General features: G+C 31.0%; 2 protein-coding genes across 3 annotated transcripts; both read left to right on the top strand.

The window, feature by feature from the left end:
* Positions 1-9,402: 9,402 nt before the first annotated feature.
* On the top strand, positions 9,403-14,071 carry LOC108457405 (uncharacterized). Of its 2 annotated transcripts, none has more exons than XM_053019143.1 (5): positions 9,403-9,661; positions 10,331-10,561; positions 11,533-11,751; positions 13,295-13,423; positions 13,825-14,071. In XM_053019143.1, exons 1-5 carry the CDS (start codon positions 9,455-9,457, stop codon positions 13,960-13,962), a joined length of 924 nt encoding a protein of 307 aa, XP_052875103.1. In that variant the 5' UTR covers positions 9,403-9,454; the 3' UTR covers positions 13,963-14,071. The 2 variants fall into 2 exon arrangements, with proteins under 2 accessions (XP_052875103.1, XP_017611935.1); XM_017756446.2 differs by having other exon boundaries at positions 9,404-9,661; positions 13,295-13,531; positions 13,825-14,041.
* A 1,462-nt stretch (positions 14,072-15,533) lies between these two features.
* LOC108454434 (nuclear intron maturase 3, mitochondrial) lies at positions 15,534-18,570 on the top strand. The gene has a single exon (XM_017752893.2). The coding sequence runs from the start codon at positions 15,640-15,642 to the stop codon at positions 17,896-17,898; it is 2,259 nt and encodes a 752-aa protein (XP_017608382.1). The 5' UTR covers positions 15,534-15,639; the 3' UTR covers positions 17,899-18,570.
* Positions 18,571-23,168: the final 4,598 nt, after the last annotated feature.

Raw genomic sequence — 23,168 nt, 5'->3', positions numbered from 1 at the left:
TTCACTTAATTAAACTCTAATTAACTACTCATTTTACTTCGTAAATATTTTTAATAAATATTTACGAATCCATTTTTCAGAAACGGAGACCCGAAAATATATTTTTTTGATAACGGTAAAATTCGGATCATTACACTGATCGTATTAGACACTTTTTCATATAATAGCAAGATTCTGAATCATCTTCCCCGACTCTAACTTTTTCTTTTTCCTTTAGAATCGTTATATTATTTTCAACCTTGTTCCCAGCTTTGTTTCCATTATTCTCTTCGCTCGAGTTTTTTCTCTAAGATTTCAATCCCAGTTACCTCTACTTTGAGTTGACCCCCTAGTTGAGCTCTTAGCCAGCTACCATATTGAAAACTTAGGTTACTCGTTTCAAGGTGTTCCTCTCTTCTAATAGATCTCTATGTAGTATGTCCAATAAGGCTGTATATGTAGCAAAAAATGGGAAACCTTTCATACTTGATGGCACATACAGACTTGGTCCCCTCATTTCTAACCAAGTGAACAACCCATCGAAGGGGCCGTAAAACATCAATTTTAGTCCAACCTCCATTTATATCCCACCAGTCAATCGCCACAACTTCCCCTATTGCCTCTCTAACATCAATGGCAACCTATTTATCCATTTACTCAAAGGGGATATTGTAAATCCTAATCTAAAATGGAGTAATATTAAACGCATAGTCGTCCATCTCTTGACCTTTAACAAACAATAGCATCACGAATAGGCATTGATAAAAAATCCATGGAGTCAGGTTTAGGATTCTTGTTCTGTCATCAATATTCTCGAATTTCACAAGTATCACTCCCTCATTTAAAGCCACAAAATTGACTGCTTCCTTGGTAAACCATAATGATTTCAGAACATGATATATGGCTTCTCTATTGACTTTTTCCCCAGACATAATCTTTCCTACTACCTACACCTTGTGACCCTGTAGATTTGGTAGATTCTTGTTTGTACTGATCACCACCTTTGATTCTTCTTCAGAGAAGTTTAGTCTTTCCAGCAAATCATTGATATCCTCAGCCATGCGTGAAGCTAGAAAATCGAGTCGTAAAATACACCACTGCCAAGAGAAAAACATACCCACTTCACTTAAAGAAACCTAAGGCTAGAGGGAAACCACAAGGAACACATAGAAAAAAAACAACAACTCCAAAAAAGAACAAGCAATGAGCGGATAAAAGAAAGCAAAACCAGCAAGATCGCCAGTCTTTAAGAAAAAAACCTGAAGATCGTTAAACAAGACCATCCTACAAGACTAAAGAAATCGGGTAAGAAACCTTAAAAAAACTAGGAGCAGTTAAACATAAAAGATCCAGAAAAAAATCAAAACTGAGAGAAAAAAAACCACCAGTGTTGCAGCCTCTCGAAATAGAAAATCTCAAAAAGAAAAACAAGTAGCTCTTAATGATAGGAAAACTTATGAAATGGAAAACATAAAAACCGTTTAACTAGCCAAAGAGAAAAAGAAAAGAAAGAAAACAAAATAAAAAATGATTATTGACATGAGAAAATTTAATGAGTAAACTTTACATAATAAAAGAATATTAAAGAAAACCGAAAAGACGCATGCATGCAATAAAGAGAAACATAAAAAAATCAAAGCATAAGGCCAAAAAAACATGCAAAATACGATGGATTCATGCAAGAAATGTAAATACATGCACAGAGAAATGACAGAAATCACCGATCAAGAAGATCACCATCCCCTTTTTCACCCCAGAGCAAGGTGTTCGCTTCTGCACTTTCTATGTAATAGCACTATACTAGTCTCGAAAAACCCTCATTTAAGTCTTTGAAAACCCCACAAAATAGGGACGCACAAAACACCGCACTCACCGTCCAATTATTCTTTTAAAACGAACAAAGACGGACATCAAAAGCAAAATCGAAACAAGAAAGAAAATCGCCAAAATCTTGGAGCGTTTTTTCATGCTACCAGTCGAGGTTCATGTTATTGTTATTAAATTTTAATAGAATTATTATTAAAAATAATTTAATCATGTTTTAATATAATTATTATTAAATATAATTTAATAAAAATAAAAATATTATTAAATTATATTAAAATATTTCAAATATTTTATTTTTATATTTTTTTAAGCTGAAGTTTTAAAGGACTAATCTGGAATTTTTTTTTTTTGTTAATTCAATGTTACATGGAATAGCCATTCTTTGGTGATACCAAAGAATAACTATTACGGGAAGACAAGTAATAGCGAAGTAATGATCATTCCGTTAAATGAGTATTACGTTTAACCAAATAAAGAAATGGTTTACCGTTCAATGAATAAATGGGAATGCTACTCCATTCCTCCTAACCAAATATGGTGTTAGTCAATGACCAATACATGATGATAATGACCATTTGTTAAATATTAGAGAGAGAATAACCCAACAAATATACACTAGAACAATTAGATAAAATTGCATATGATGTTTATTTTTCTTGCTACTTTTATTAGTAATCATATTATCAACTACTTGTTTAGACTAACATAATATATATGATTATTTTAATTTAATTTTTGTTACTTATTTAGAAATTATTTTTATCATACTAATAATTTGTATAGTAATTAATATTTTAAAAAAATATAAATTATGTAACTACAATTTGTACTACCAAACATTACATAAAAATTAAATTATACTTTTATTTAATGATTTTGTGATGTCCAAACAAAGCTTTAGCATAATTCAAATTAGTCTAATGTAAGCTTGAAAATTTAATTCTAATTAGTGTAATTCGATTAATGGCGTTAAGTAAGGTTAATTTTAGGTCAATTAAGTTTGTTTAATTTGTGTAAGGTAAACTAAGATTATCAGTTTAGATTAAACCAGTAGTATGGAATTATTTTTACTTTGGGGTAAAAATTTGAGTTGGGACTTAGATTATATTAAAACTAATAGAAGTTTAGATCAAAATTTGATTAAGTTGAATTTTAGGGTTAATTATGTTGGAGTCATGATTAATTTAAGTTTAAATAAATTAAAATTTGGTTAAATTAGGTTAACTTAGAATTTAGTTTTAAGGAGGTTTACGACTAAACCTAAAAATCGATCATTGATCCAATTTGAGTACCTCTACAGATAGACCTCAATGTAAAACCTGAAGAGTAACGGCAACAAGTGATTGAGTTCAGAGTTCCTCATATAAAATTATTGACTCTAGAGATATAGTAATATGGAGAAGACAAAATTGTTTCAAGCAAGATGAACTAGAAGTGCCCCTGTTTCAAAGAGAGGAGGACGGGTTATTCACATTTCATTTGATGGTCAGAGGCGAATTGAAAGCTAAGCAGTGGTAATTCTAAAGATTCCCCGGGGGAAAAATAGAGAATGCTTGTTTTTTTCCATTGGTCTATTTTTTAATAAATTCATGCGTTATTTTTACACTGAAGTAAAAGAGGCTAACTGTGGAAAGTGAAGGTTATTGAAGATTGATTGTTTCTAAGCATCGAACACTTAGAATCATGGTTTGTGATCCCTACATTAAAAATTATTTAATGTTGTAGTTAAATTATTAGCTTAGTGATTGTGATATTAAATTTCCTTTGAAATTTATTATAATTGTCTAGTAAAAGTTGTTGAAATCTTTTGGATATAGTTGGCATGCCTTGGAGTATAGAGATCTCACATTGTTATATTATGCGAATTACCTTGTGTGTTCAAGAGTATTGCTATTGTTGCACTTTATGCATTGGTGTTCTGTTGGTTATTGATGAAATCACATCTAACAGAAAATATTGCTATTGTTTAAAAAGCATTATGCGCTCTATTGATCGTTTGGTGTTTAAATAGAAAATCGAGTGCCTGAATGACTTTCCACGTAATGTTACTTGGGAAAATTAATTAATATATGATTGCATTATTTCTTTGAAAATTGTTGTTGAATGTCACTTTCACTTGCTGAATTATTGCATAAATATATATTTAATGTGATTAGAATGCTTTTAATTTTAATTACATCCATTAGTAGTTTAAAATGTATTGGATCATTGCTGAGCTATGAAAAGCTCAATGTTTGGATTTTTAATTATGTGCGTCGGTTATAGATAGTTTGTGAGCTCGTAGTCGAAAAGCATTGCCAAAGAGTCTCCACAATCCTTAGTTCATAAAGACGTTACACATTGTTTTAGCCTTAACATGTACCTAAGATTTAGTTATTTTATATCAATTAAATGTTGAGAGGATGTTGAAGGAAAATGGGGAATCTGTGGGAACGTTGGAGGAGATGGAGGTGGAGTCAACGATGGTACTAACAGTAGGGAAGCGGTGGAAAAAAATGTGTTTAAAATTTTTTTATGTGTAAAGTACACTAACAGTCACTCAACTTTGACCTCAATAATAAAACAGTCACTCAACTTTCAAAAAATAACAAATCTGTCACTAACATTATTGAAAAGTGGCAAATCGATCATCCACTAATATTTTCTGTTACAGGCCTAACAAGATAGGTGACGTGGCCAATTAACTAGCTAGCGTGGCCAGTTAACTTGCCACAGTAGAAACCCAATTTAAGAACCAAACAAAACAGTAAAAGAAGCAGAAGAGAATATAACACCCCTAACCCGTATCCATCACCAGAATAGGGTTACGAGGCATTTTTGAACTTATACATTAGTATTTGTACAAAATCGAGTCATAAATTTGCATTCCAAATCAAAACTTTTCAAATTTCATCAGAAAGTCCCTAATATGGGCCTACGGGGCCCAATACATACTTTGAAAGTGGTTCGGGACTAAACTGGCAACTTTGGAAATTTATCCTTGAAGATAGGGGCACACGCTCTTGTGGCTTAAGACATGGCCGTTTGGCCAGCCCGTAGGGATCCCATGGCCGTATGGCCAGCCCGTGTGGAATTTTGACTTGAAATTTCTTAAGTATCAAAGAGGCACACAGCTTGGGCATACGCCCATGTGGCTAGGCCATGTGGTACACTGATTTTTCACCATTTTTAAGCCATTTTCACATGATTTTGACACACGACCATGCTTGAAACCCGTGTCCTTCACACGACCAAGACACACAGCAGTGTCTTTTGCCATTGTACTATCCTGACTTCAAATTTAAGGATACAGGGGACACACGGTCATTTCACACGCCCGTGGGCTTACCGTGTGTCACACACGACCTAGACACACGTCCGTGTGTCATAACCGTGTGGACGAAATAAGGTCATTCCTAGCCCTATTTCTCACCCCAAACTAAATCATTTACCTGTATGAAAACTTACAAGTATACACCAACCAATTCAACTAATTACCATTATTAAAATCTACATGTTTCTATAATAATTCACAGCATATCCATCTCAAACATGCATTACTAACCACTTTTATGACTTAATTACAACCCAAAATATTAATTTATCATTTGACCATAAAAGCTTATACATGCCATTATATCAAAATAGGTTTATCATTTTTACCAAAATGAAAAGATTAATAGTGTGATGATAGCTCCGACCCAATTCCAACCTTCACGAGCCTTGAGCACTATAAAACAGGGAAAATAAACCTAGTAAGCATTAATGCTTAGTAAGTTCATATAACCAAAATACACTTACCATTCATGTTCATCAAGTAATTTACACATTAAGTAATATGTCCATTAACTTAGTCAGTTAGCAAATAAGGCCTATACACAATCATTCAACCAATTTATTAGTTTTCAAAAGCACTAAAATGTATAGATGAGCTCATCATACCATTTCTTTTTATATATCTATATATGTCGTTACCGCTGAATTATTGAATTTTCGATGGACCTTTCCTTTTCCAGTTGTACACTTGAGGTGTACATTCCTTTTCAAGTGGTACACACAAAGTATACCTTTCCTTTTCATATGGTATACACAAAGTATACCTAACCTTTCCAAGTGTACACACAAATTGTACATAACCTTTTCAAGTTGTACCACTGGGTACATAAGTCCTTTTCAAGTATTATCCTTTTGGGATATGTTTCCTTTTCATAATGAGATCAAAAGATTATCCTTTCGGAACAACCTTTACTACAACATATGCAGGATCTTATATACACGGTAATCACTTGTCTAATTGGAAATCAATATTCAAACGGATTCTTGTAATATGTTATTATTTACATGTAAATCACAAATCATTATTGGTTTATTACTTGTACATACCAATTACAAATCATGATGTACATAATTCAACAATCAATTCAACACATCTACATGCTTAATTTAGTTATACGAACTTACCTTGACAATTGATCGTATTTACTAGTCCAAGAATTTTTCTTTCCCTCGATCTTTTTCTTTGTTCGACACTTCCGGATCTATATAAGTAAATTTAATCATCAATTTTATGATTTTTACATTCAATCAAGCCCATTTCACATTTTAGGCAAAAGTACCATTTTTCTCCTAAACTTTTAATTAATTCCAATTTCATCCCTAGGCTTGGAAATTGAAATTCATGCAATTTACTCCTTATTCCAAGCTTATTCAAAATTCCAATATAACTTTTGCAGCACATGTATTTCATAAATTTTAGAATTTTTCCAAGAATTTCACTACTTTACAATTTAGTCCCTATACATGTTTTCACTAAAAATCACTTTGTAAAAGTGGTTTATCTATCAATAATCTTTCATTTTCTATCAAAAAATTTCAATTTACAGCATATTCATCCATGGGTACTTTTCTAAACTTTGGTTTTCTTTTAATTTAATCACCAAAATAAAAAAATTAAGCTTTCTCGATCTCAAAAATATAAAAATTACTAAAAACGGGACATAGAACTTATCAAATCAAACTTGAGAAATTTCTTTTCTCTCTCATAGGGTTTCCATGTATTTTATGAAGAAGAAGATGATATAAAGTGGGTTTAATTCTATTTAATCGTTCATCATACTTTATTTAATTCAATTTCCAATTTAATCCTTAACCTTTTTCAATTTTTCCATGGATGACTCATTAAAAATATCTACATATTTTTCATCAATGGTCTAATTGTCATATAAAGACTTCTCACTTTTAATTCTATAGCTATTTAATCCTTATAACTACTAGAATTCAACTTTGACATTTTATTCAATTTGTCTTTTTTGCAATTAGACACATAATTGATAAAATTTTTCGATAAAAATTTTCATGAAATATTCCTATCATAATACCTATCATTTTATGAAATTTAAAAAATTTCATTTTTCGGACTCGGATTTGTGGTCCCAAAACCACTATTTCCGATTTCACTGAAGTTGGGCTGTTACAGAGAAGAAAAATAAAAATAAGAAAAAGAACAAGAAGAGAAGAAATGGAGATGCTGAAACAAGAAAAACCATCAGAGATCCAAACTCTTCCTTCCTCACCGTTTATTCACCCCTCCAACTTCCTGTCACTTAACCCAGTGAAGAAGAGCTTCCAATCGATCTATAAATTTCTTTAATGATTTTATAGATTTCCTTAACGATGTTTCGTCTGTGAGTCAACCATAATTTATAGATTTTTCATAACGATTTCTAGATCTAGGGTTAGGTTTTATTAGGAATTGGGGCTTTTATAGATTTTCCCTCTCTGTTTTTGGGTTGAGTCGTTTCAATCAGTTGAAAAAAAGGTGGAGATGAAGAGGTAGAGACCCTTGTTTTTGTATGGACAAACCCTAGTTATTACAGGAGAAGAAGGCCTAAACATCTCTCTTTCCTTTTTACTTTCTCTTCCTTCTTGTGCTTTCATATTGGCTCATCACTTCTTTAGCTTTTCTTTTTATTTCTCTCATCTTTGTAAGTTCTTCTTTTTCCTTTCCCGAGTTTCGATTAGTTGCCTCTGTTTTTTTCCTCTCTTTTTCTGCGTCTTGGCTTCTCTTACATATTTTTTAGTATATTCTTTTGGTGTATAAAATGACGACCTTGCTGGTGATATGGATGTAAATGCTCCTCTTTGTTCTTCAATCTTTAATGGTTAGTAGTTAGTACTATTTTTTCCTTTTCTGCACCTTCTTGGTATAATCAAATTGCCTTTCATATTAGGAAATTGGCTTCTTTTCTTCTTTTTCTTCTCCTACTGCCCAACTAGGGTTCTTAAATAATGTTGTTTGAATGACAGCGAACCTTCAAACGTGGCCAGTTAAATGACAGCCAAGGACTCCAACGTGGCTGGTTAAATGACAGGTCACTTTTCTGTTATGTCTATAACGAAAATGGTTAGTAGGACTGATTTGTTATTTTTTGAAAGTTGAGTGACTGTTAGTGTACTTTACGCTATTTTTATATTTATTATATATTTAAAATATTAATGTATTTTTTATTTTAAATATACTTTTTTGGATGTTAAAGGTTATTTCTTTTTCAAATCATGATAAAATTAATACAATATCAAAACATTAAGAACTAATATTATACCCATTTTTGAAAATTAAAAAAAAAAAACCAATTAGATCACCATTTGATAACTCAGTGACAAAAAGAAATTAAGGGTCCGTTTGTTTACACATAAAAGGTTTTACTGAAAATATTTTTTGCATTTTCCTGTGTTTGTTTCACAGAAAATAGTTTACAGGTCAAAGTAAAATAAGCTTTTTTTCCTGTAAAATGACTTACTATTTTGAAAAGCGTAAGTCATTTTCCGGAAAAGAGCTATAATTTTATATTTATATAAAATTAACTTAAATCAAGCTTAATATTATTATATTGATAATAATTTTTTTTATTTTAATTTTAAAATATTTAAAATATTATATTTTTCAATATTATTAAACATACATATTTAATTATTTATATTTAGTCATATAATAAATTATTAATATAATAAATATATTTTATTATTTTAATAAATTATTTAATATTTCAATTTTATTTTAATAATAAATTTTAAAAATAATAATTTTAAATAATATTATTCAGATATTATTGAAAATATTCAATATTAATATTTTAATAATAAATATTTATTATAATTATAAATATTTTAATAATAAATATTTGTAGTATAAAGGTTAAAATATATCATAAGTCTATGTATACTTCATGATTTGTAATTTAGCCTTTGTATATTTTTAAGAATTTAGTCCCTTTACTTTTCAAATTTGAAAATCAAGTCTAATTGTTAACATCGTTAAATTTTTTATCAATTTTTATGTCACGTTTTAAATAAAAAATACTCATTTAGTAGTCATGTAATTAAAAATAATTGTAATAAATCTGAATTTAACATCATATTTTTAATATATGCAAAAATAATATAAATTATAAATTATAGATAAAAATAAATTTAATTAAACAATAAAATAAAAAATTTTAAATATATATTTATTTAATTGAAAAAGAACTTTTATAAAATATGTTTAAAAATTTACTAAATAATAAAAATATTTTACATTAATCATTTTCTATTAATCATTTTTCGGAAGTGATTTTAGGTTAAACAAACTGAGCCTAAGTATAATTCATTTTACCCTTTCTTTTTTCTAATGTGTCCTCTCTGTGTCGCGCGCTTTAGTATATCTTTTCTCTCTCCATGTGTCGCGCGTCGTCAAAAATCTCATTATAAATGGATATATAGAGTAGCAGCAATTTGCCATTTCTTTGTTGCTAAAACGATACAATCCATGGACTTATGGATGGATGATCCCCTCACCGGGAAGCGCTTCAGCTCGACTGACGATGATGAAGAAGTTGTAAGATTTTTTTTTTCTTAATCTTTTTCTTTTTAAGTTTTAGCTTGTGCCATTGACTTGGTAAATAACAGATTAAATTCTTATTTTTTCTGTTTGATTTCTCTCTTCTTTTTTTTTTAGCATAGATCTGTAAACTTAATATCTTCAACTTGCCAGATAACCCATCAAGTTATCCCAGCGATTTGTGGCTCTGGGTGAAGTTTTTGGTTAAATTCTGCTATCAGTCCCTCTGAAAGTTGTTGATTTAATTTTATATTTTAATTTGATCAGTTTTAGTACTTTTCAATTTGGGAACCAATTATTTTTAAAAATTTTAAATTTTAATCTTGCCCTAAATAGTAGTAGTTAAATCCATTTGGTTAAATTCAATTACTAGACTTGTATCATGTTGGATCATTCTAAGTCCTTAAATGACAGTTGTTAATCTATTTATTGGATTTTTAGTGAATAATAAATAATAATATGTTTGCAGCATCGAATTTTGGAAGTTAATGAATTTAACTCTTATCGGATTGAGATTTTAAAATTTGAAAAAGTACAATAACTTAAAAGGACTAAATTAAAGTACATGGATTGCAGAAAGTACAAGACTAATAGCAGAATTTTAATCAATTTTTGTTGCAGTTGTTTTTCAATTTGATTTGATGGAAACTTGTTTTCCCCTTTCAGCTACAGCAATGGGATCCAGGATCTTTAATGTACTCCGGTTGGGCAGAAAATCCATCTGGAATCAGCAATGAGATTATCCAAAGCCAGGCTAATGGAAGCACGGTCCAAGCCTCTCAATCCCCAAACATTTCCAATGCTCCTGTTTTGAGAAAATGCCATTCTACTTTATCTCAAGCTGAACGAGCTCTGAGGAAACGGATAACTGATCAGGCATATCGAGGAAGAGTTAAGGTTAGAATACTATCTCATCTCTCATCTCTCATCTCATTTCTCTTGAATGAATTTGGATACGGTGGAATATGCCTTTGGAACAGGATGCAATATTTCATCCAATTTTCATTCTGTGTTTTTTTTCTTTCTGAAAATAGAATATGAATCAGGAGTTTAACTTTGATTGTCTGAATTTACAACAGAAACTACTCTTCTTGTTAAGAAAACTTAACTTTGGTTTTGTCCTAATTTATGTGAAAATAAGCAGGTCTAACGACTTGTTCACGAATTTGAAAGTGTTGTTTTAAAATAAGAAAAAAAAAAGTAATTAGTAAGTGAATTAAATCAAACCCGTAAATATTCTAGTTGATTTCTTTGAGTTTTGGCTTTTGTCATTGCAAAATCAAATCTTGCGTAATATATCTACCATTTTACTCCAACCTTTATTGTAGCTTAGTTTAGCATTACGGCTGCAGTTGTAAAAGGTTTGGTCTGAAAAAAAAGTGCATTTGGAAAATGTTGCTTTGAAAAATTATGGTTTGGGAATTTTAAACTTTTAGCATTGCTGTTAACTATTGCTATGAAAAGTTAAAATGTCAATTTTAAAAACATGATGTTAGAAGATAGACGAGACAAATGAGGTTTTTTTGCATTTTTCTTTTTCAAAATCATATTTTCAAACAGCAAAAGCATCAAAGTGCATCTTCTTGGTTTGGTTCAAAAAGTATTTTGTCGAAAAGCTTTGGCTACTAAAATCTTTTTAGCAATGATTTGACCATCAAAAAGTGCTTTTTGATAGCTTGAAGCATTGCTAAACAAGCACTTGTTTTCTTTCCAAAGTGGGTCAATGAAGAAGCATTAGACTTTAGAGATGTTAGTGGGAAATTATAAAGGAAGATTTAAGAGCAGAATTCCCAATGTACATAAAGATTTTGTTCCAATTGATGGGTAGTCTGAGTCTTGAGTGACAAGTCTTTTTCCTCTGGAAACAGTTACACAAAGAGCTAATGAAATCAAATTTGGAGAGCCTTACTGGAGAAAACGAATCACTAAAGAAAGAAAATCAATCCTTAAAAGCGGCTAATGCTTCCATGAACCAAACCTTGACGGATCAAGCAAAAGAGATTAATCAGTTGAGGAGTGATCTTTTGCAGCTGAAGAACGACCATGAGAAGCAAAATATTCTTTTGGAAACACTTTCAGGGCTTCTAGTAAGTCTCTTTTGTCTCTCTCTTCATATACATGTAGTTTTTCTTTCCTTTTTTGCTTGAAGAAAATAATGGATAGACTCCTAATTGGTTATAATAGTGAGAAAGGAAATTGGCTTAAAATGCTTGTATGGTTGCTACAACTTTTCATTTTTAATCAAGTACTTTGTGCAACACATATCGGGCAAATATAGAGAGGTAGTTTTATCATCCAAATTTGTGAAGAAAACTAGTAATGATTTGAACTTGCCTCTGTAGGAGATATGTCTATATCCAACACTCACCAACTATGTCCGAGAAACATAGGATCTTATACATTTCATTTGTTTAACAATTAAAAAGATTTTATGGTTTTTAAGCCCAAAAAGCCTGGTCTCTTAATTTCTTTTGTTTATGCCTCTGTTTCTTTCTTTTTCGGCAACTTTTTTTTTTTGTTAGGACAAAATGTAATAAGAACAGAACATCAAGCTAAACTGATTAGGCGTAGGTGAAAAGATTCAAGTTGAATGTAAATACTACAGGCTATCTAAGATTTAACTAATTTGGAGGGAAACCACTTTTAACATTTTCTTATTCCTTTGTGTTCTGAATTTCATTGCTGTGCATCCATGTTTTTGAACCTTAACTCTGCCTGTTTCTACTGCTACTGCTGCTGTGTGCAATGAATATCACTCATATGGATCCCATACTTGTGTCAACATTGGTGCATGGGCAAAATCAATGAATTCCAAGCAACAGGGGTCATTAGTTTAAGTGCATGGGCAAAATCAATGAATTTCAAGCAACAGGGGTCATTAGTTTAACTTTAAATTTGATTATATCAATTTGTGATGGTATCTTAGAGGCCCAACCTTACTTGAACAAAATCTGACCTTGGCTCAGTTGATAGTATTTTAGAAGCAATCAATCACATAGTCTAACTTTTTTGTTATGTCCTAAATTTGTCAAGATAGTGTAAGTAGTAAAGTTTTTAGACTTTGTTCGATACAAGAGCATGAAAATGGAAAAAATATGAAGTTGAAGGTGTAAGTAAAACAAGATCGCACTAAAACATTTGCACGAGGTTATCCAACAGAAAAGAATAAATTGCAAATAGCACATTAGTTACTTGGCATTTCTACTACTTTATGCATAGAAACTGAGAAAGTCTGAGTAGTTGACCAGCAAAATAATAATTTCCAATTATATGTGTCTTGCTTACAAGTTAATCAAAAATAAGGTAAAAGAATTACACCAAACTTGTTCTTGCAGATGAATTAGTATAATTTTTTAAACTCAGTTTGTCAATATTGTGTTTGCCCTCAACAATTTTCCACTTCTACACTTTTTAATCTGTTGTAATTACTTTTTTACACTCATGCAGGTGTTAAACAAAATCATATTAGTATTATTAACCCCCGACTTTCATAATAGTTTTTTACTGGTTTCCTATGAGTTTTGCTAATAAGCGTTGTTGCTAAAAGTTGTCATTCTAAAACCTTGGTTGCTCATTTTAGAGCTCACATATGATGGTGTAGATTTTTTAATTCAGTGGTTTTGATTGTAGTCTGATCCATTGAAGCTCGAAAATGAGAAACTGAAGGAAGAAAATGCGATGTTAAGGAAGTATGCCAATCTTAATAGTCGCATACCGCAGATTTTGGAGGAGAATGCAAAGCTAAAAATTGAAAATAAGGTACTCAAGGTTCAGAATGATGCTTTATGTGGAAAGATTATTGCTGACAATGACAGGAAGGTTGAGCAAGAACCATAAGCTGAAATACTTTTTGATGATATGCCTGCAGTATGTGTTCTTTCTTTCTTTCTATTTGTGTACAGCTTGTTTTTGCTCTTTGTCCATGGCTACTTTTGGCATTCCTTCTAAATGCTGTGTAGCTTCTCAGTTGAATTCACATCTTTTCTGGACCATTTAGTTAGATCATCCTTGACAACTATTCTTCCTTTATCTTCTTGCTTCACGCTTCATTTCCACGTAACTCTCTCGAATTTCACACATACCTGCAAGATTCTAGTGTAGCTATCAATATATAGTAGTGTGGGTGGTCATTAATCCGCGGTGTTGTGGTTTGACTCCAGTTGATTTATCCATGGAGGTGGTCTGGCCATCACGATGTTATTCACTTCGGGTTCTACTTAATTCCTTCATCAGTTATGGTCTTTGAATTTTATGTTGTATTCGTCTTTTGTTTTCTTCTTTTTTTGTACATATACTGAATCCTCTTTCATAGTATGTATGTATGTATCTATGAGCAGGCCTCTTTCTATCTATATGACCTCAATGTTCTAATTAAAATATTTAATATTTTTCCATCGAAATATGAAATGTATGATTGAGAATCTGTTTTGGTTTGAATATTATTGCTTCTCTTTTTCAAAAATAAAGTTTACAAAGAAAAAGGGAATAGGTCAGATCAGATTTTTTTGTGAGGAGTTGCGCCATAAATTTCCAAGTTATTAAAATATGAAGATGGCTATTTCTTAGAAGAGTAAAACTTGAATCGCTATTGGTGTTTTAGGGGGTGAGTATCGATCGAGTCGAATTAAGTGAAAAATTTTTGAGTTAATTGAGTTTATGAGTTTTATTTTATTATCTCAATTTAATTTGAAAATTGTTTTAATGTATTTTTTTTATGTTTTCCCTTTGTTAAAATTAGTCCTACACTTTTCAAATAAAGGAAAAAATTAAATTGTTTAAAAAAATAAAAGTTTAGGGTCCAGTTTTAACAAATGGAAAACATAAAAAAAAAAAAAGGTTAAAAAGGATAGAGAAGAAAGGAAAACAAAGGGAGAAAAAAATGAAAAATAAAGGAAAAAAAATATGTGGATCAATTGTATAATTTAATCTAAACTTTTTGTTTGAAATGATGATTTAACGTGCGACATTAGTTCAATAAATAACTAAAATGTTACAACACGTTAACGTGATTAAAATGTAACATTTCAAACATAAATGAATAAAATGTAATATGAGTAAACAGAATTGATTATTTTGATAGTTTACCTTAAAAGAAAACTCCCACGTGTTCATATGCTTGTAGTGAAATTATCACATTGACCCTCTACGTGTTCACATTTCATTGGCTTAAACCACCATGTCTGATTTTTTTAATAGAAATGGTCAAGGGACGAAAGTGATGGATGAACTACATAGATAGTCACCCAACTAAAAAAATTATCATTTTAGACACCTAAAATTAAAGTTTGCAATTTAAGTACACCCACATTATATAATTCGGTCATTTTGGTCATTTCCTTAAAATCGCAAAATGGCAAGCTGATATGATAGTTAAAAAATCAGTGTAATAATAAATTTAGCTCTCAATTTTTACATATTATTTCGATTTAGTCATAATTTTAAAATTAATTTTAAAATTTTTAAATGTTTTCAATTTGATCTTAATTCTAAAAAACCAAAGAAATATATAAATATTTTCAAAAAATAATTTTATATTAATATTAATATTAATATTAAATAAAAATAAAATATTTATATTTATTATGGATTTTGAAAATATTTATGTATTTTTATATATTTCTTTGATTTTTAGAATTAGGATCAAATTAAGAATATTTGAAAAATTGAGAGAGAATTTTAAAAATTATGACTAAATTGATATAATATGTAAAAGTTGAGAGCTAAATTTATTATTATACTAATTTTTAACTATGATATCAGCTTTGAATGGAGTGACCAAAATGATGAAAATATAAAATATGTATGGTTAAATTAGAATATATTTTTTTTCATTTGAGTTGAGTACCCTAATACAGGAGTGATTGAGAAAATAATTTGGATCCTTGCAATTTTGGCACTAGTGGGTCTTTTTCTTTTATCCAAAGGCAGGGAAGGGAAAGTTTTGTGCAATCTGTTATCGATCTTTTTTATTTTCAATGCTCAAGACCCTCAAAACAATCACAGGACTTAACCATCCTTGCTTATTCCCCTTCAGACCATTGTCCTCCCATACTTTGACAGATTCCCACCTCAAATCCTTAGTTCTCAGCCAATACTCTAATGGAACTTTCTCCAATCTCCTCCAGAACGTCGTCGCTTTACCCTCTGTTCTTCTCACCGCCTGCCAAAACCTCTCCAACTCCCCCCATTCATCAACAACAACAACGACGGCGCTTCTCACCTCTGTTTCCAACCACTTCTCTATTTATCAAATGGGTCATGAAATTTCTCAGAACAAGTTCGATGTTTCCTCTTGCTGTGTCAAAATGGACCCGCCCGGTCCTTCAGGTGAGTCTTTGATTTTACCAAACTTGAAACTAAAGGTCTTGATTGAAGCCATTAGGATGGTCCTGGAAATTGTTTATGATGAAAAGTTTGTGACATTTTCTTATGGTGGACGTGTTGGAATGGGCAGACACACTGCCATTAGGTACTTAAAGAACAATGTAACAAACCCAAGTTGGTGGTTTAATGTTTCCTTTTGTTCTAGCAAGTTTGATGAGTTTAATGTTGATAAGTTGTGTTTATTTATTGGAGAGAAAATTAAAGATGCTATGTTGATTGATGTGATAAAGAAGTTGTTTGAATGTGATGTGGTTAGAGTTGAATTTGGTGGTTGCTACTTAGGGAGAGGGCTTCCTCAAGAAAGTGCCTTGTGTTCGATTTTGATTAATGTTTATTTTGATGGTTTTGATAGAGAAATTCAAGAAATGAGGCTTCGAATGAATAAAAAGACCTTTAAATTTGAGTTAACTGAGCCTGATTTGAATAATTCTACTATTTTCTATAAGCCGGTGAAACTTTATGCTGTTAGGTACTTGGAGGAGATATTGGTAATTACATCCGGGTCAAAGATGTTAGTAAGGGAGTTGAAGGACCATGTTTTGGATTTTTTGGAACAAAATTTGGGGTTGAAGGTGGATAGAGTTAAAACAGCCATCCATAGTGCTGTATCAGAGAAGATTATGTTTTTGGGGATGGAGCTGCAGGCTGTTCCTCCTTCTGTTTTGCACCGCCCTATGTCGGAGAAGGCAATTAGAGCGAGGAAGAAGTATGATAGACAGAAGGAAGTTAAAGCTTTAGAATTGAGGAATGCTCGGGAGAGGAATAGGAAAAAGTTAGGTCTGAAAATATTAAGTCATGTTTTTAAGAAGTTGAAGCAGAGTAACAATGGTTTTAGATATGAATATCAAATTGAGAGTGAAGTCAGAGATATCTTTAGGACTTGGGCTGATGAAGTAGTCGTAGAGTTCATGGGGTCCTTGGAAGAACGATGGAACTGGCATCGGCTGCTCTCTAGAGGTGATTTTTTATCTTTAAGACATGTTAGAGATCAATTGCCACAAGATCTTGTTGACGCTTATGACAAATTCCAAGAACAAGTAGACAAGCATTTGGCACCTACCAAAGCTAGAATGGCATTGGAGGAAGAAGAAAAGAGGGTAAGAGAAGAAGAAGAACAGAAATATTCTGAGCGCACAGTAGAGGATCTGACCAAGTTGTGTATGAAGGTTTCTGCACCCATAGAACTTGTTAGGAAGGCTGTTAGAATGGTTGGTTTTACGAATAATATGGGTCGTCCCAGGCCAATCAGCGTACTATTTGCATTAGAAGATGCTGATATTGTTAAGTGGTATGCTGGTGTTGGAAGAAGATGGCTGGATTTCTTCTGCTGCTGTCACAACTTCAGAATGGTGAAAACTATTGTTTCTTATCACCTTAGGTTCTCTTGTATTTTAACACTGGCACACAAGCATGAATCAACCAAACTTGAAGCAATTAAACATTACAGTAAAGATTTGAAGTTCTCAGATATGAATGGATATGAAGAAATTTACTTCCCAACTGAGAGGGATGTTAAGATGATGGGTGATAAAAATCTTTCAGACCCGAAACCCGTGGATGGAGCTCTATCTTTGGCTTTGATCAGATTGGCTTCTGACGAGTCATCACATTCTTGTATTGCTCATTTCTGTGGTAGAATCGATACAACCATGTATAGGGTTAGGTTACTGCAAAATCATCTGAATTTGAACCCCCTGGATGAAGCTCAGTGGGTCAAGGGTATGGGTGCTATTAATGAAACTTTGAATAAAAAATGCCTGCCACTCTGTCCTGATCACATAAATGATTTATACATGGGTAAAATTACCCTTCAGGATATTGACTGCACTTCATTTGTGGAAGTGGACTGAGTCATTACTCTAATGGCTTTGCGTGGGAACTGCTGATATTTTTTATACTTTGATTTGAAGCAGAAAAAAGGACAAGATTGTAGTACGACAAGCAAGTTCAATTTGGTTGATGGATGCCTGAGGGTTTAAGCTAAGCATTTTCTTCATCGTTATTATAGTTAATGAAGTTTTGAAAATTTGGCAGAGTTATAGACAATGAAAGTTATTGTTATTTTCTGATCAGCTGAAACAGAGGGGAGGAGATTTACGGCCAAGAGGTCATTGATATCATCAGCATTTACCAGAATGTTCACCTGAGCTCTTGAAGAATTGTATTTGTGTCTGATGCTCAAGATGTATTGTGGTTTCCATCGCCTGTGTGTTAAGAGCATATACTTACTTTATACCTCTAAACCTTGTGCATATACAAACATCATATACATTCTAAGCGTTAAACACACCACTACCTAATGATCCCATTGGTCTTCTAGGTGTTGGCCATGTAGGACATAAGCGTTAAACGCATTATCATCTAATACAAGTAGATGAGAAAGCCCAATCCACCAAAATTAGAATAGATGTTTATGACTATAATGGCCCATTCTAGGATACTATACTTTTTCTCCACAATATCATGCCAGCAAGTGGTGGTAGGAGTTAATTGAATATCAAATTAAATATAAACATTTTAAAGACTATTCTTTAAAAATGACAAATATTGTTACATCTATCCTATTTATTCTTCTTTTATATTTTTATAAACCAATAAAAAGATATCCATAATGAGATTTGAACTAGGGATATTATGTATATAAAAATTTTACTTATCATTTGAACTAAAATAATTTTTAATATTTATTTGAGATTAAGACAACAATGTTGTTGATTAAGTTAATGTCAAAAATGAATACACTATTACTTAAGCTCCTTATTCAATTAAGCTCCTTATTCAACTAGACACCAACTAGGTTGGGGAAATTATAAAGATATTCTTCTCTAATTAAAATAAGTTTTATTATTTGAGGGCTACTTTTAGTATTGATGACAACATCATGATAAACAATTGTAGTGCTTTTAATATTGTTATTACAATTTAATCTAATTTTTATTTTAATATCATACATATTTAATGTGTTATTATTATTATATAATTAGCTTCAGTCGTACCTTTCATTATTTATTGTATGTTTTCTTTAAACACACATCCGTATTTTAAATTCGCAGTTTTAAACTCATATATGCGTGATAGGATTTTTAGTATATATTTATTCCTTTTAATAATTTATTTAAAATCTTTAAAAGAAGCTATTTAAAAACAAAATATAAAAGTTTGGACATAAGACGCGAAACTGCCAACAAAGAAGCTTTAACAATTACTCCAAGGTGTGTTGACAATTTTAATTTTAAAATAAATATTCTTTTTCGTTTTTCTATCCACATTGTGGATGTCACATAATTTAGAGATATTTTCATTGAATTACTCAATAAATTAATAGATCAATCTAGAAAATTAATTCAGTTAGAAAATGAGTAAAAATCTATTTCTTCTACAAAATAACATATATTATTATGAGGATTTTTTTTCTTTTATATTTTATATAGAATTTACTAAAACATAATTTAAATCTAGAATAAATAATTTTAAAACACATGATGATACTTAACTTAGGACATCATAGTTTCCAAAGCCTCAATTTAACCATTTCTAACTAAAGTCACATTTTTATTTTAAATAACTTTTTATAAATAAAATTTTTATAATGGATGTGGCATAATCTAGAAAACATTAAAGTTCTTCTAGCTTCTATTAATATATGTTCAATAGTTGATATAATGATTACATTTTATTAATTATCAATAATACATATATAATATAGTATTGCATAATATATAAATACACATTACAAGTATTAATAGTTATGTGTAATTTAGTATATTATAATACATGTTTATAATTAGTAATACATAAATTATTATTAAAATTTTAATATCTTTAAAAAATTATTTTTGTTAAATTAAATTTTGAATTGGGTTTTAATTTTTGCAAAATTATATTTGGATATTGGGTTTAATTTGTATTTATTTTGGACTTGAGGTTTTGGATATAGTTAGTTTATTTTGGGTTAATGTGTATATTATTTGGATTTGGGCTTAGTATAATATATATGGATTTTGGAATAAATATTTTAGAATATGAGTATTAGGTTTATAAATTTAATAATAAAAATAAAAGTTTTTAATTTTCAATTACTATAGTAATAAACAATAAAATATATTTTCGCCGATTCATATACATATCATATAATAATAAATTTTACATGCAATAAGCACTTTAACTATTTTATGTAAAAAAAACTCTATTAAATATATACATATAATTTATGTTTTTTATAAGGCAAATATAAATTGCATTGTCATCGTATGAAAATAAAATATTTATAACTTAGAAACTATAAAATCATTTGAATCTATTAGAGCCCTCCCTAGCTCTATCCAAGCCTAAATTTGAAAAAATTTGAGTTTGAAAAAACCTAAGCCAGAGCAAATTTAAAAAAGCTTGATCTAAGTTAAGATCCGATTAACAAATAGTAAAAGATAATTTTATCTTACTTCACATTTCTTTAAATTATATCAATAAGTATAAATGAATTATTTCAAGATAATTTTAAGTGGGTGAATTTTTTCTTAGAAATTTGAATTTAGTTTAAATCCTAAAATCATCATTATTAAAAGAAAATATTTAAATACTGAATAAAATTGATTTCTACACTAAAATGAAAAAAGACAGCCATAACTGAAAGAAAAAATAAAAAGAATATGATCCCCTTGTTATGATGGTGAATACCCCTCCGAATCCCTTACACCCACCACGCCCATTCTTCGCACAGTCTGACACTGGCTCAACAGTTTACTCCTAGTTTCACGTCAAAAATATTAATATTTGATACATATATTCCAATATAACATATTTAAAGCCCAGAAGTTGAGTCTTTTTTTTCTCTTCTTTTCAGGCCAAGGTAAAGAGAGATTATCAGTGACTTCCATTTTTTTCTTTTTTTATTGGGAAGAGAAAGGGAATTGAGATATAAATGCTGCGGAGTTTGAGAATTGAACATCCAAAGGGCAAAAAGAATGAGAGAGGATTGAAAGAGATGTGATTGTTTTTTAACATCAAGCAGTCATCCAAGGCTCTACATTAAACCCAAACACTACATTTAAAAAAACAAAAACAAAAGGAGAAACAAATAGTTTTACCGAGTTATGTGTGTCAGATGTTCATCGTTGGCACGTGGGAATCAGTGTCCCCAGTGGCCACTCGTGGAGCATGCCATTGTCTTTGCAAAACAGTTCGAAGGTCAGTAAAAATACCTAAAAGATTAGACAAGAACTGATAAATTTGATACACGTTTTGAGCAGATAAGGGTAGTAGGGGGCCATGTGGACCGTGTTCTTCCGCGGTCGTACGGGTTTTAGCCATTTTCTTGGTAAAAGGGTCTCTCTCTCTCTCTACTCTCGTCTGCCCCTGCCTTTGCCTGCTCTGGTGCTGTGTTAGGGCTTTTGCTGACCTGAGAGGCTGAGACTGGGACTGGCTTGAAGAGTCAGATCATTTGTCTACATCACATCACCTCTCACATGCAACCCTTGTTTGTCAAATCATGTGGAATCAACAAAAAATACCCATCACATCTCACTTTCTCCCTACGTATTTCAATACCTTATTATTATTTACCATGACTATTAAATGTTTAACCTTTTCTTTTATTAATTTGCATGGCTAGCTCCATTATTTTTTTAAAAAAAAAAAGACAAACTTGATTGGTCTTTTTTATTCGTCAAAACTTTATTTGCAGGTCTTAACAACTGTATAAATATTTATGTAATGGACAGAAGGAGAGACTTTTCAACTTTCATTTTCTAAGATTTTGCACCTAAAAGAAAGCTTTAAGTAAGTGTTCCGGTTTTAAACCGAAGTTTTAGCCATCTGTTTCGTAAATTTCGTTGAATATTTAGTAGTAGCAGAAGAGAAATGAATGTGGGTGTAGGAATGTTTGGCCTGTTGGGTTTTGTAGGTTTTGATTAACAACTTTGCTTATTTGACTGATAAACGTGGAGTGGAATCATGCAAGCTTTTTATTTGTTGTTTTCCATTTTGTTGACGAGTGACTTTTCTGCACATTACGTGCAAAGCTATGATTGGAGAAATGTGTTCATATTTTTCGATTTGGCGACAGGTAAAAAATTAGAGCAAGGAAAACGATATATGACGAAAGCGGAGTGCTTGCTTTTTTTAGACTTCATTTTTTCTTTTTCTTTTTTTCCAACCAATAATAGAGAAAAGAAGAAAAGAGAGCTGTTGAGTTGATTGATCCCAACTTAAAAACTGAAAGTCAGATACAAAAATCTGACTCGATGCATTGATGCGATACGAAAAGAGTTACAAACCTTTTAGAAGCTGGGATATCAAGACTTTCCAACATCAAATCACTATCATTTTGAATGTCTTGAATTTGGATTATTTTGGGTTTAAATATTTTTAGATTTGAATCACTTTAAGTTAAGATTTTTTGGATTAAGATGATTTTAGATTGGATATTTTTTTTATTTGAGTCTTTTTTTGGTTTAGCAATGTTGAGGCGGTTGTAAGAGCAATGTCACAATGTGTTCACTTGTGACTTGTATGTTAGCAAATTGAAGAAAAATATATATACTTGAGATTTGTATAGGTAAGAGATTGGAGTTTTAGTATTTGACTGCTCATTTGGAACTTTTTTGTGAGTGCATTTTGTATTTAGAGGAGAGTGATTTATATCATAGGTGCAATGTGTACTTGTTTTATCGAGGTCTGTTAGGATTTAAATTACTATTGTAAGAGGTTGAAAGATAGTAGATTATCTCTTTAGGCAAGGCTCCACACATATAGAGAAATCAAACTACGTAAACAACTCTTTGGTATTCATCTTTGTTCTATAGCAGTTCTAATAATAGTTGCCACTGCTCTTAGCACTTCTCAAGTGGTCTAGCATTTATTTATTGACTATGTTCCTCAAATTGGCATTAAAACCTCCCACTTAAACAGATCTAGTGGAATTTATGGTGTTAATATTTTCTTGAAAGAGACATATCATCTGTGTCTCGACCCTTAATGTTGGATGGTTCCAACTATGCCTACTAGAAGGTTAGAATGAATGAATTCATCAAGTTGATGGATGAAAAAGCTTGGCGTACTATTCTTACTGGTCGGGTGTCTCTTGCTACTGAGACATTTGGAGTGAAAATACCCAAGTTTGAAT

The sequence above is a fragment of the Gossypium arboreum genome, chromosome 9 (genome assembly GCF_025698485.1).
Source record: "Gossypium arboreum isolate Shixiya-1 chromosome 9, ASM2569848v2, whole genome shotgun sequence".
NCBI classification, from domain to species: Eukaryota; Viridiplantae; Streptophyta; class Magnoliopsida; order Malvales; family Malvaceae; genus Gossypium; species Gossypium arboreum.
This window is presented reverse-complemented; position numbering and strand designations above follow the sequence as displayed.